The sequence below is a fragment of the Acipenser ruthenus genome, chromosome 49, assembly GCF_902713425.1.
Source record: "Acipenser ruthenus chromosome 49, fAciRut3.2 maternal haplotype, whole genome shotgun sequence".
In the NCBI taxonomy this organism is placed as follows: Eukaryota; Metazoa; Chordata; class Actinopteri; order Acipenseriformes; family Acipenseridae; genus Acipenser; species Acipenser ruthenus.
Genome location: NC_081237.1, coordinates 1,143,008 through 1,156,418, shown reverse-complemented (window position 1 = coordinate 1,156,418; position 13,411 = coordinate 1,143,008). Strand labels below are relative to the sequence as shown.

At 43.1% G+C, this 13,411-nt stretch overlaps 1 protein-coding gene across 1 annotated transcript in view; it reads left to right on the top strand.

Annotated features, from left to right (window-relative positions):
• The window catches only part of LOC131721859 (fer-1-like protein 6), a 205,746-nt gene that overhangs the window by 83,605 nt on the left and 108,730 nt on the right, over window positions 1-13,411 (top strand). The window contains exons 25-27 of the mRNA XM_059014974.1: window positions 1,552-1,729; window positions 3,803-3,924; window positions 5,185-5,307. Coding sequence (XP_058870957.1) covers window positions 1,552-1,729; window positions 3,803-3,924; window positions 5,185-5,307 — 423 coding nt within the window. The remainder of the gene's footprint in view (window positions 1-1,551; window positions 1,730-3,802; window positions 3,925-5,184; window positions 5,308-13,411) is intronic.

Below are 13,411 nucleotides of genomic sequence, written 5' to 3'. Positions count from 1 at the left end.
ACTCTCACAATAAGTTTTTGCAATTCATATCTATCTATTGTGGAGGGCTGACGCTGGGTGTGGGAGTTATTGCAGTAAATAACAGCAGCAATTTGAAGTTTGGTACAAGTAGCCCTTGTGGGGTTCTTTATTTTTTTATATGCAATAAAAATAAGCAAACAACAAAACAAAACAAAAAAAAAACTCTTTCGAAGATACTAACTACACTTTTACTTCACAAGCCCTAACTAACCACGGGACAGCTAAGCCATTTACCCACAAGAAGCAGTTGTCAGAGTTGAAGTGGGACAACAAAAAACAGTTGTTTGTTCACACAGAACAGAAATGGTCACACAGACTTATAGAATTTCTTCAGAGATCTTTTATTGTGGCTTTTCTTAAGAATAAATTCTCTCTTTGCTCCAGTTCTCACACACCGTCCTCCTTGCTTTTTCTCTCTGACTGGGTACACCTGTCCTCTTTTTAAAAGGGAAGCCAATTACCCAATTAACCATCAATTGTCTACAGATTTGCAGAAATTACTAGAACCATGAGTTCTACTTTGTAGAATTAAACCATAGATATGTGTACATATTTATGCCTAACTCAGTTATTATTTGTAATATTATATTGAAAAACCCAAACCTAATTTAAATAAATTTTAACTTATTTTGTCTCATACAGACACATCAATAGTGCTGGTTGTTTTTTTGTTTGGATGAATATTAATAACATCTGTTAATATACTTTTATGGGGGGGGGCATTTGGCATGACAGCTGTACTACCAACCTTACATATCACTTACTTGCAGAAGGAAATTCGAGTCCCAGTGAACAAGTAAAGGCTAGTATGTCAATTTCAGGTCAGCAAACAGTCATGTCTATGCTTGGGGTGAATTACCCAGCTAATTCAGCAAGGGCAAAAATGATCACAGAAAAAAGTGCACATTTTTTTAAAATTAAAGAACTCCATAGAGAATGCCATACAGAATGTCTGATTCTGCAGACTTCAGAGGCTTGGTGAATGTCCTGGACCCACGATACCAACCACCGAGCAGGAAACAATTCTCTGAGGTTATAATACCACAGATGTACAACAAAGTCAAGACTGAAGTGAAAGCTGAATTGCAGACTGCTAAAGTTATAAAGTGTTAACTTATAATGCCTCTGGCATTTATTCACATGTGTTGAGTTCAGAAGAAACATGTTTAATATAAAATGAAAATAAAGGCATATTTATAATAAAAATGTAAAAATTACATTTAAAATCAATGTTTTATAGAATTTTAAACAGTAAATTCAGTGTTTTTGAAATATGCAAAATTGCAATATGCATACAAATTTGACAAACTGTTCAGTTCTCATTTTGGTGGCAATAAAATCAACATCAGCATCGTTCAGCATTATAGCAAGGTAATTATCCATTTATAAGTAAGATTGATGTCTAAGCTAACAGTAGGTTCTCTAGCATGTTATACCCTGCAGTTTAACATCAACAAATAACAAAGGATGTTTGTAGAATGGTCCTTGTAAACATGCTTTTCTTCTCACAGAATCTTGTTTTATTAACAGGACATACCAGAGAATGAGCACCTACATCCACCTCTTACCATCAGTGTTGTTGACTGGAGGGCATTTGGTCACAGCACTCTAGTTGGGACTCATGTTGTGAACTGTCTCAAACAGTTTTTCTACAAAGCCAAGGAGCTCCCCACCACCCCACGAAAACAAATACCGGCAGCTAGAGAAGGTAAAAGGAAGTGAAACCCCTTACTAACTTGCATTTACTACTGTTAATTGCACTACGCAAAACAATTAAAGGAGTAAACATTAAAGATGGCAAAAAAAACATGAACATACCGCCAGAAACGCTGTTCAGACATTTCCTATGCAGACCTATTACATGTTCTTCAATTCATTGTGACAGCTGTTGAGATGCATTTTGCATCAGCTGCCCACCCCTCTACAGTACATAAACACAGTCTTGGACCTCTAGTAGGACCATTTGCAGGTGCAATTGACTCTGAGTTTGTTCTGATGCAAGATAACGACTATTCCTTATATAATCTATGACTCAATATTGAGATATTCATATGGAGCATTTTTAAACTGTATGAAAAATTGATCACTGGAGACCAAGCCTTTAGGCATTTTGATTTCCATTTCCCTTCTGTAATGAGTCTTAGGAGTAAAGGATACAGTCTGAGTGGGAGAGGTGGACAGCAGGCAATGCAAGGCTGAAGAGGATTGACAGTAGTGCACTACCAGGCAATTTTAAAGTCTGGTGCTTTCAGTTTGGTCTTCTTCCAAGGTTGCTGTGGCCGCTTACTGTGTATGAGGTTTCCATGTAAACAGTAGAGAGACTGGAAGCTTTGATTAATTCAAGAAATGGCTGAGAGTCCATGATAACTTAGCACGGTAGCACTCTATAGTAAAGGGAAACTGCAGCTGCCAGACAACTTTAAGTGAGGAATTGAAGTGCGCTAGGGTTTGGCTGGAAGTGTGTGAGGGAGGCAGCACCAATAGTAAGAACTGGGAGAAGATATCATGGGGCAAGTACAAAAGGGAAGAGGAGGTTTGGTCTCAGTTCGTCTCGCTGAGGTGGCACAAAGCAGCTCCAGGTGAAAGGAGCAAGTTGGTAGTTTCTGAAGTGCAAAAGCAGGAGGAGGTGATGAGGTGTGTCAAGTCAGTGTCCCAGGCTAAGCAGGGAGAATGGATGAGATGGGAGACTGTGGAAAAGCGTAAGATTAGCATACTGAGACCTGTGGGCAATGGAACAGATAAGGATGTGCTTACAAATCAGGTCCACATATGATGTACTTCCATCACCGAAGAACCTGAATATATGGGTAGAGAGAACCCTGCATGTCCTTTGTGTTCATTACCGGCTACCGTGAAGCACATTCTTATAGGATGTAAGTGGCTCCGAGCCAAGGTCGCTTTGCTTGGCATCATGACCAGGTGCTGTGATGCTTGGCATTAGCACTGGACGAATGGAGTAATAAGAGCAAGAGTTCAATATCAAATTAACATCAATGAAAATGAATGGATGGCTAAGGTAAGTAAAGTGGGCTGGGTTGGGAGGGGAGTGGTGTTGGGATGCCAGCATTACTGTTGAGCCTTCCCGAGGTGTCGGCTCGTCGATGAAACACTGAAGATGGGAGGTGCCCACCTAATGACCCCTGCAAAGTGCCCCACCCAGCCCATTCCAGAAGGTTGCCATGATGAGGCGCTAGGGAGGCCGAACTTTGGTTGATCCCTGGAGCCAGCATCGCTGCCATTTTTTGTGCTGATGCACCAGGGAGGCCACAATAGGCTGATCCCTGGAGCCAGCATTACACTACAGCCATCAACACCGGGTCAACAGGAAATCCACATTGCCTGGCGGAGGAGAAGCACTGAAGGCTCATATATTACAGTGAAGACAGGTCTTGGTTGGTGCCCTCAACTACTGTCTAATTTTATCATGGCGAAAGCCAAGTCCAATATTAGCAGGAAGTAACTAACAGCTACTCTCACCTTATGTGAGTATTAAGTTGTTTAAATGTGTAATGAAAAGATAAAATCAAGTGACTGCTTATTTAAAATTGTACAGGTATATGTTGTTTTGCTAACAAAGGTGTAAATACATAAAGTATCAGCTATTTAGCGGCTGACCAATGAAATACATGTTTTGTCATAATTATACACCATTATACATGATACATTTTTATAGAAAATAAAATACAATTTATTACAATATTGCTTTTTGCAAATTGCAATTCCAACAGGCAATGTGTGTGATTAATGAATTGTTTCTTAGTGATTTTATTGTTACTTTCAGGAGTGAAAGAACCAGAGGATGAAACAACTGTTATTGAGGCATCTCCCCCAGAAGAAACCTATGTCAATATAGATCCACCACCAACACCAAAAACCCCACCACTGACACAAGTGTACTCTAAGGTACAGTAGATGGGTTTCAACCCCAAGTATTTATGTTTTTGGTAAGAGATATCTAAAATATAAATTACATGAGTTTATATTTATGACTCAATACATTCTTATATAATAAACTCATTGGCCACAGTAGATCGGTCACAGTAGGCTATTCATAATGTACAATGCTATTGCTGTCAGTTCACAACTATTACTGTTACCATTTTTTAATGCAAACACATTTTCTCAGCCTCAGCCCTTCTCACCCTGCATTACAACAAGCACACTGTAATTAGAGAGAGCCCTGCACTCCCTGCATTACAACAAGCACGCTGTAATTAGAGAGAGCCCTGCACTCCCTGCATTACAACAAGCACGCTGTAATTAGAGAGAGCCCTGCACTCCCTGCATTACAACAAGCACGCTGTAATTAGAGAGAGCCCTGCACTCCCTGCATTACAACAAGCACGCTGTAATTAGAGAGAGCCCTGCACTCCCTGCATTACAACAAGCACGCTGTAATTAGAGAGAGCCCTGCACTCCCTGCATTACAACAAGCACGCTGTAATTAGAGAGAGCCCTGCACTCCCTGCATTACAACAAGCACACTGTAATTAGAGAGAGCCCTGCACTCCCTGCATTACAACAAGCACGCTGTAATTAGAGAGAGCCCTGCACTCCCTGCATTACAACAAGCACGCTGTAATTAGAGAGAGCCCTGCACTCCCTGCATTACAACAAGCACACTGTAATTAGAGAGCCCTGCACTCCCTACATTACAACAAGCACGCTGTAATTAGAGAGAGCCCTGCACTCCCTGCATTACAACAAGCACGCTGTAATTAGAGAGAGCCCTGCACTCCCTGCATTACAACAAGCACGCTGTAATTAGAGAGAGCCCTGCACTCCCTGCATTACAACAAGCACGCTGTAATTAGAGAGAGCCCTGCACTCCCTGCATTACAACAAGCACGCTGTAATTAGAGAGAGCCCTGCACTCCCTGCATTACAACAAGCACGCTGTAATTAGAGAGAGCCCTGCACTCCCTGCAGTACAACAAGCACGCTGTAATTAGAGAGAGCCCTGCACTCCCTGCATTACAACAAGCACGCTGTAATTAGAGAGCCCTGCACTCCCTACATTACAACAAGCACGCTGTAATTAGAGAGAGCCCTGCACTCCCTGCATTACAACAAGCACACTGTAATTAATCATAGACTATGAGGTAAAGCTATGAAGTTGTTTTAGTTTCTTCACAGTGAACTTTACCAAACGAACTTTTTCAGGATGGTAGAAGAACCTTGAGAAGGTCCACCAAGAGAAGAAAACGCACTGTTGCTGATGATTCTGCAGAAAACGTTATTGACTGGTGGTCTAAATACTATGCATCGATGGAAAAAGCAAAACAAGTAAGATTACTAGAAAATTACAAAAAAAATGAATTTGTGGCTCTTATTCAGAGTCTGATGTTATAAATGTTAAAGAATGTTCTTGTTTCTTAACAGCACAGCAGAACCTGTAATTGGTTCCAGAGGTTCATCAGATGTATCTCAGAGGGAGTCGTTATGCTGCATTATAGTTTCTTTATTAACATTGGGGCATTATAAATGAATAAATAATGTCAGGTATATCAGTGTGTCTAAAACACCAAAGTATGGTACTGCATGTAAACTGTAACATTTACAGTATTTGGCAATTTACAAAACAGCATTCCAAAAAAAAAAAACGCATTACAAAACCAGTTCTTACTGCACTTTCTCAGTCCATGCCTGTAATCTGTAATCTCATATCCAAATATATTAAAGAAAATGGGGTGAATGTCACTCATTTTGTAGCAGTGGTTTTATAACAAATAAATAAAATGGCAGTTTGTCATGAAATTTTGTGATGGAATTTAGAATATTTTAGGTATTGATTTATACAGCGTGAAGTGGCTCATTAGTATGCAACCCGTATGTATACACTGGGTGCATGTAAGTGACTGAGCAGCTCAGAGTGAGAATGTTTCCGCTTACTCACATCACCGATGAAATCTGCTCTGCAGTGCTGTGAGCTGCTCAGAGGGAGCTGAGCTGAGCTGTCGTTAAGTGGGTTCTTTCACTGAGCCACTCAGAGGAAGCTGAGCTGAGCATGCTGTTAAGAGGGCTCTGTCATTGAGCTGCTCAGAGGGAGCGGAGCTGAGCATGCTGTTAAGAGGGTTCTGTCACTGAGCTGCTCAGAGGGAGTGGAGCTGAGCATGCTGTTAAGAGGGTTCTGTCACTGAGCTGCTCAGAGGGAGCGGAGCTGAGCATGCTGTTAAGAGGGTTCTGTCATTGAGCTGCTCAGAGGGAGCAGAGCTGAGCATGCTGTTAAGAGGGTTCTGTCATTGAGCTGCTCAGAGGGAGCGGAGCTGAGCATGCTGTTAAGAGGGTTCTGTCACTGAGCTGCTCAGAGGGAGCGGAGCTGAGCATGCTGTTAAGAGGGTTCTGTCACTGAGCTGCTCAGAGGGAGCGGAGCTGAGCATGCTGTTAAGAGGGCTCTGTCATTGAGCTGCTCAGAGGGAGCGGAGCTGAGCATGCTGTTAAGAGGGTTCTGTCACTGAGCACTGCTCTGAGCGGCTCACTTAATGTGCCCACTCTATATACGCACGGTCATATGATGCTGTTTAACCAATCAGAGGTTGTTATTTTTTCAAATCATTTATAATAGTAATTAAACACAATCAAAATTATTAAACAAGTAATCCATAAGATTGTTCATTTTATTTGTAAGTAATAAATTACTCTGCTGTTAACTTGCTGAAAACTGCTAGTTTTGTTCTTATAAAAGATAGGAATACTGTTTCTGAAACAATAAAAACAAACACTAAGGCTGCATTCACACTTGGTCCATTTCAAATGGACTCGGTCTGGTTAGTTTTGTTTGAAACAATGTATCAATGTGCTTGCTGTTCACACTTATCTGCGAGCAAAGGGACCGAGTTCGTTTGGTTGCAAGTTCATTTATTTGGCCCTTTTCTGTTTGTTTTTTGTTCACAATGCAGTTTGCAAGTTCACTTGTTTGTTTCTATGGTCTGTGAACCGGATGTTTACAATATTCTGCAAGGTATCTTGAAAGATAGCAGCTATTGAAGTATTGCTTCAGTTTTTAATAGCATGTTTTACATATTGCTGTGGAAGAAAGCGGGAACGGGGGCAGCACTTTGCTAATTTAATTAAAACATTTGTTGAATGACATGCAGCAGGAGAATAGTGCGATATTCATTTGCGCGATACTGCACTGTTCTCCTACTGTAGGCAATCATTTAAGAAAAGACTGAATGTATTTGACTATTTTTGTGGGTTTTGTCCAGTTGCTCGGCTTGGATTTATATCAGAGCTTTAGTTTCTCTCACTCTCAAGTGTTACCAGATTTGCAGAGTAGAAAACTGGGATTTTTTTTTTTTTTTTTCAATTTACTGATGCCGTACCAACCGTTAAAATAACAGTATATAATAACACAATAATAACTTAAAAATGAAATATCGGGTGTATTTATTGCAGATGATAACAACTTATTTTGTTTATAGTGTCAACTCAAAACATTTAAATGTACAAAAAGCCAAATAAAAAAATAGATGAGCTATTAGTAGTACCATTTAAACATGATAAACACATAACCAGAAAGATTAAACACACAATCCATAAGATTGCTCGTTTTAGTTTTGAATGGCACAGAGACAAACTCACAATTATCTTGCTGAGCACACCGATGCAGTTTTTACTTAAAAAAAAAAAAAGTGATAAAATCACAAAATAGAGACAATTTAACAATTTTACTGTTTCTGACCGGTAAAAATGAAGGTGTTGAATTTAAATATAAAAGTTCTTTTCTTATCCGTGCATTCGTAAGTATAAAATTCTTGTGATTCCGAACTCCTTTGTAGATTTCAACAAAGATGTTTTATTCAATTCAGTACAGCAGCTGGGTATTCCATATTCCCTAAGCACAGGTCACAACAGAATCAAGACAATACAACACTGGGGTTAATACAGACTTAACCTTATGACATCACCCCTTATTGCTTAACCTATCAGAAAAGACAATTATATACTGATACAAGTTTTACAAGCCTCCTATCAGCCAATATTATTGGTCACGTGGGGCCTCACTCACAAGGCACTAAAACTAAAGTTCAAAAGTGAGGAAGTTTAAATGAAAGGATGTTTAGCCAAAGGTGTAATTTCCCTAAAAACACATGATAGAATGGAATCACCTTTCAAGTTGTCACAGAATTTAGGAACACTAAAAACTTCCCTGCCATCTGGCTACTGCACTTAATATTAAACCCAAATTGTCTTCAAATTAGCTTAGTCTATGAAATCTAGCTATTTTTTTAAACTATCCAGTTTCTCTAAAGTATACATTTCTCCAACATAAGGCTGTTTTTGCTCTACTTGTTTTCTACACGTGAAAAGTTTACCTCTGAGTGGTGTTACCTTGTATAGTTTGTTTCATATGTGCAAAAGGACCGAGTCCAGCAGTTGTTCACATTTGAGGTTTAGCGAGCGAACAAGACTCATTTGGACCTCTTTAGGTGGTCTTAGGACAGTTCGTTTCCCAAGAGGACTTTGCTGTTCACACTTCATACCAAAAGTACCGAACCGTACCGAGTGCAGACCAAACCCTCTGGGGAGCGATGGGAAGTATGGGAAAAACAACACCGCCCAGAGTCCCTCTCAGACATCACAGCCGTGGTACTCACCTACCTGGCTGTAGATATGGGAGGGGCCCCACCATCTCCAGTCCCATTGAGAGGGGCCATGCCTATCCCACCTCCACAGGCAGTAGGCACGTCCACTCCAGAGCCCAGAGGAGAGCCGCACCAGTCCCCCGTGACCGAAGGAGAGCCGCACCAGTCCCCAGTGACCGAAGGAGAGCCGCACCAGTCCCCAGTGACCGAAGGAGAGCCGCACCAGCCCCCAACGACCGAGGGAGAGCCGTACCAGTCCCCAGCGACCGAGGGAGAGCCGCACCAGCCCCCAGCAACCGAGGGAGAGCCGCACCAGCCCCCAGCGACCGAGGGAGAGCCGCACCAGCCCCCAACGACCGAGGGAGAGCCGCACCAGCCCCCAGCGACCAAGGGAGAGCCGCACCAGCCCCCAGTGACCGAGGGAGAGCCGCACCAGCCCCCAGCGACCGAGGGAGAGCCGCACCCGTCCCCAGCGACCGAGGGAGAGCCGCACCAGTCCCCAACGACAGAGGGAGAGCCGCACCAGCCCCCAACAACCGAAAGAGAGCCGCACCAGCCCCCAGCGACCGAGGGAGAGCCGCACCAGTCCCCAGCGACTGAGGGAGAGCTGCACCAGTCCCCAGCGACCGAGGGAGAGCCGCACCAGCCCCCAATGACCGAAAGAGAGCCGCACCAGCCCCCAGCAACCGAGGGGGAGCCGCACCAGCCCCCAATGACCGAAAGAGAGCCGCACCAGTCCCCAGCGACTGAGGGAGAGCCACACCAGCCCCCAATGACCGAAGGAGAGCCACACCAGCCCCCAACGACCGAGGGAGAGCCGCACCAGTCCCCAGTGATAGAGGGAGACTACCTGGTGCCCCCCCCCCGGAGGATCAGGTCCTGTCTTCACCTCCCAAGGGTCAACTCCTGACCTGTCCTGCAAAGCCTGCAACGTCTGGGGCTGCCATGCCTGCAATACCTGGGGCTGCCGAGCCTGGATCACCTAGGCTTGCAATGCCTAGGGCTGCCGAGCCTGCATCACCCGGGTAGGCCAGTTTGCCATTCACTGGTGTTTCCAAATTATTGAGCAGTAAAAGTTTTAGTACTACTGCAATGTGAGGTGGACATGTACCCCATGTCCCCCATGTAAATTACGCCTGTGACTAGGCTGTACAGTAGATCATATCCGATCAGGTAACATAAGAAACCCTCTATTAACTGATGGATCTGATAAGAGACCCTCTATTAACCGATGGTTCTGATAAGAAACCCACTATCAACCGATGGATCTGATAAGAGACCCTCCATTAACTGATGGATCTGATAAGAGACCCTCTATCAACTGATGGATCTGAAAGAGACCCTCCATTAACTGATGGATCTGATAAGAGACCCTCTGTTAACCGATGGATCTGTGGCATAAGTGATTTGCACATGTAAATTCAGCTTTAGCAGGACAGAATGGATTCAGTTGCAGATAAAGAAAAGACAATGCGTTTGTGAATTCAGTTTCCCTTTTTACATGCTGTCACTTCATGCAACTGCCCAGTTTAACCATGTTAAACAAAAGAACACAAGAAAGCAAGGGATTCATATAATTGCTGTACCATTAAAAAGCTGAAACATGATTTTTTCGCCAACATACAAAATCAGTTTGTGTGCGCACTTTCTCGAGTTAATATGCACTGTGCAAAAAACCTATTTACTTCTCAGTCCATGCCTAAGTAATTTTTTTGCACTGTGTGTGTTGACATAAAAAAAAATGAATGCTTGAAAACGTTTTAATGCTAAAATCATATAAAACTGAAGTGATGATTCTGGGATCTCAGAAGCAACAAAGTAATATGTCTGATTTACTCCTTGGAATTGGTGACTTTTCTTATGAACTTGCAGACGAAATGAGAAATCGGGGTGTGATCTTTGACCCAAATCTTTCTTTTGAGACACACACAGGAATATTACTAAAAATGAATTTTTATCATCTAAGAAATATTGCCAAATTGAGAAGTATTCTTTCCCATTCGGATACTGAGAGCTTGATGATGCTTTTGTATCTTCTAGAATTGATTATTGTAATGCCATATTCTCTGGTACTCATAGCCATGTTATATCTCATCTGCAGCAACTTTTACAACAGGCTGCAGCTAGAATTTTAGCCGGGACAAAGAGACAAGGTCACGTTACTCCTGTGCTAGCATCTCTGCACTGGTTTCCGATCCAATACAGGATAGATTTTAAGGTGTTGCTTTTAACTTATAAGGCATTAAATGGCCTTGCACCATCGTATTTAAATGATCTTTTAATACCATATATTCCTAGATGCCACTCAAATCAGAGAATGCCAGGTTGCTTCCTGTCCCACAAATTAAAAAAGAAAAACACACGTGGTAGAGCATTCAGTTGTACGGCCCCAAAACTCTGGAATGATCTGCCTAGCTCTGGAAGGGAAGCCCCAAGTGTCACTGCTCTTAAAACAAGACTAAAAACACACTTTTATAATGGAATGTTTTTTTTGCTAAAATGTTGTTCCTTTTATTCTCTGCCTTGTTTTACTGTTCTATGTGTTTCTTTTGTTTTTCTTGCTTTTCTTGCATTCTTTTGTTAATATTTGTCAATGTTTTTATTCATGTGAAGCACTTTGCGTCAATTTCTATTGTGAAAGGCGCTATATTAAAAATAATGGTGACTGCTAAATCAAAAGTCGTTTTAAACTTTCTGAGGTTTTGTCACGCAGTCATGTATACTTTCAAACAGTATTTTTTTTATTTTTATTTTTTTTATAAATTTTAGTCGTTGCCAATTAGTTTTTATTGTTTTCTCCCCAATTTGAAATGCCCAATTATTTTTAGGCTCAGCTCACCGCTACCACCCCTGTGCTGACTCGGGAGGGGCGAAGATGATCACACGCTGTCCTCCGAAGCGTATGCCGTCAGCCGCTCGCTTCTTTACACTCTGCAGACTCACCGTGCAGCCGCCTCAGAGCTACAGCGTCGGAGAACAACGCAGCTCTGGGCAGCTCTGGGCAGCTTACAGGCAAGCTCGCAGGCGCCCGGCCAGACTACAGGGGTCGCTGGTGCGCGGTGACCCGAGGACACCCTGGCCGACCTAACCCTCCCTCCCCCCGGGCGACGCTCGGCCAATTGAGCACCGCCCCCTGGGAGCTCCCGTCCACGGTCGGCTGTGGAATAGCCTGGACTCGAACCGGCGATGTCCAGGCTATAGAGCGCATCCTGCACTCTAGCGAGTGCTTTTACTGGATGCGCCACTCGGGAGCCCCTTCAAACAGTATTTTATTTAAAAAATATACATCAACATTTGTTTTTAGCTGTCACAAAAAACATTAAAGCTACATACTTCATGATACGTTTTCTTAACAACCAATACTATTTTTCTCACAGCTAGCTACCCGTTTCTGTGACAGTCAATCACAGTATTATGTTGGTAAATGTTGTGGCCGCTTATTTGTGGGTTTTAAATAATTGCAATAAACAACATTGGTAATGAACAAGTACCATGTACCTCCCTGGAACACGTCACTCCTCTCTCGCCAGACCTTTGACCTCTGCTTTATAAACATCCAGTTCAACACATACCAGAACACAACACTGTGTCAAACCTAACACCACAGGAAACACGTGCTTTACCCCTACTGCACGCACACACTGACATTGATAATGATGTGTTTTATGTGCTGTACTCTTACTACACGCACATACTGACATTGATAATGATGTGTTTTATGTGCTGTACTCTTACTACACGCACATACTGACATTGATAATGATGTGTTTTATGCGCTGTACTCTTACTACACTCACATACTGGCATTGATAATGATGTGTTTTATGTGCTGTACTCTTACTACACGCACATACTGACATTGATAATGATGTGTTTTATGTGCTGTACTCTTACTACACGCACACACTGACATTGATAATGATGTGTTTTATGTGCTGTACTCTTACTACACGCACATACTGACATTGCGCTCATGCTACTGCATCCGGGGCAGCCGATGCGCCAGCATTGGGGACCCAGGGTTCTGGTGAGAAATGGACTACTGGCCGAAGTATCAAAGCGATCAAGCTGAAAACGGAAATTCGACTCGCTGCGTGGAACGTACTGACAGGACATCACATTGGGCAGAAAGAGATCATTGCCTGGGAACTTACGAATTGCAAAATTTCGATTGCTGCATTATCTGAACTTCGACTCACTGGCTCCGGAACTACGACCATCCGTGTGCCAGACAGCGACAAAACGATGACATTATACTATTCCGGTGGCAATAAGAGACAAGGTGGTGTTGGGTTCATGGTCGACAGCAGGACGACACGAAGCGTGATATCCTTCCAACCATTCTCAAACTGTCTGACAATCCTGACCATCGACGGCACAGTCACAACGCATATAGTCTCCATCTATGCGCCCACTGACGTCAGCTCTGCTACAAGACGCGCTGGGTACGATCCCTGGACGTGATCTGGTTATCCTTGCCGGCGACTTCAATGCCCATGTTGGTACGGACAGGGCCGGATGGGAAGGGACGTTGGGCAGGTTTGGTGTGGGAACAAACAACGATAATGGTCTACGCCTACTGTCCTTTGCCGCATTCAACAACCTGATCATCGGAAACAGCCACTTCCAACATCCACGCAAACACCAGCTTACATGGCGCCATCCATCCGGCAAGGACACGGCTGTCTTGGATTATTTTCTGATCAGCTCCCGCTTTCGATCATCGCTAAAGGACGTCCGTGTAATGAGGGGACCCGACTGTGGATCTGACCACTATCTCGTCCGTGCCAAGCTGCAACTGC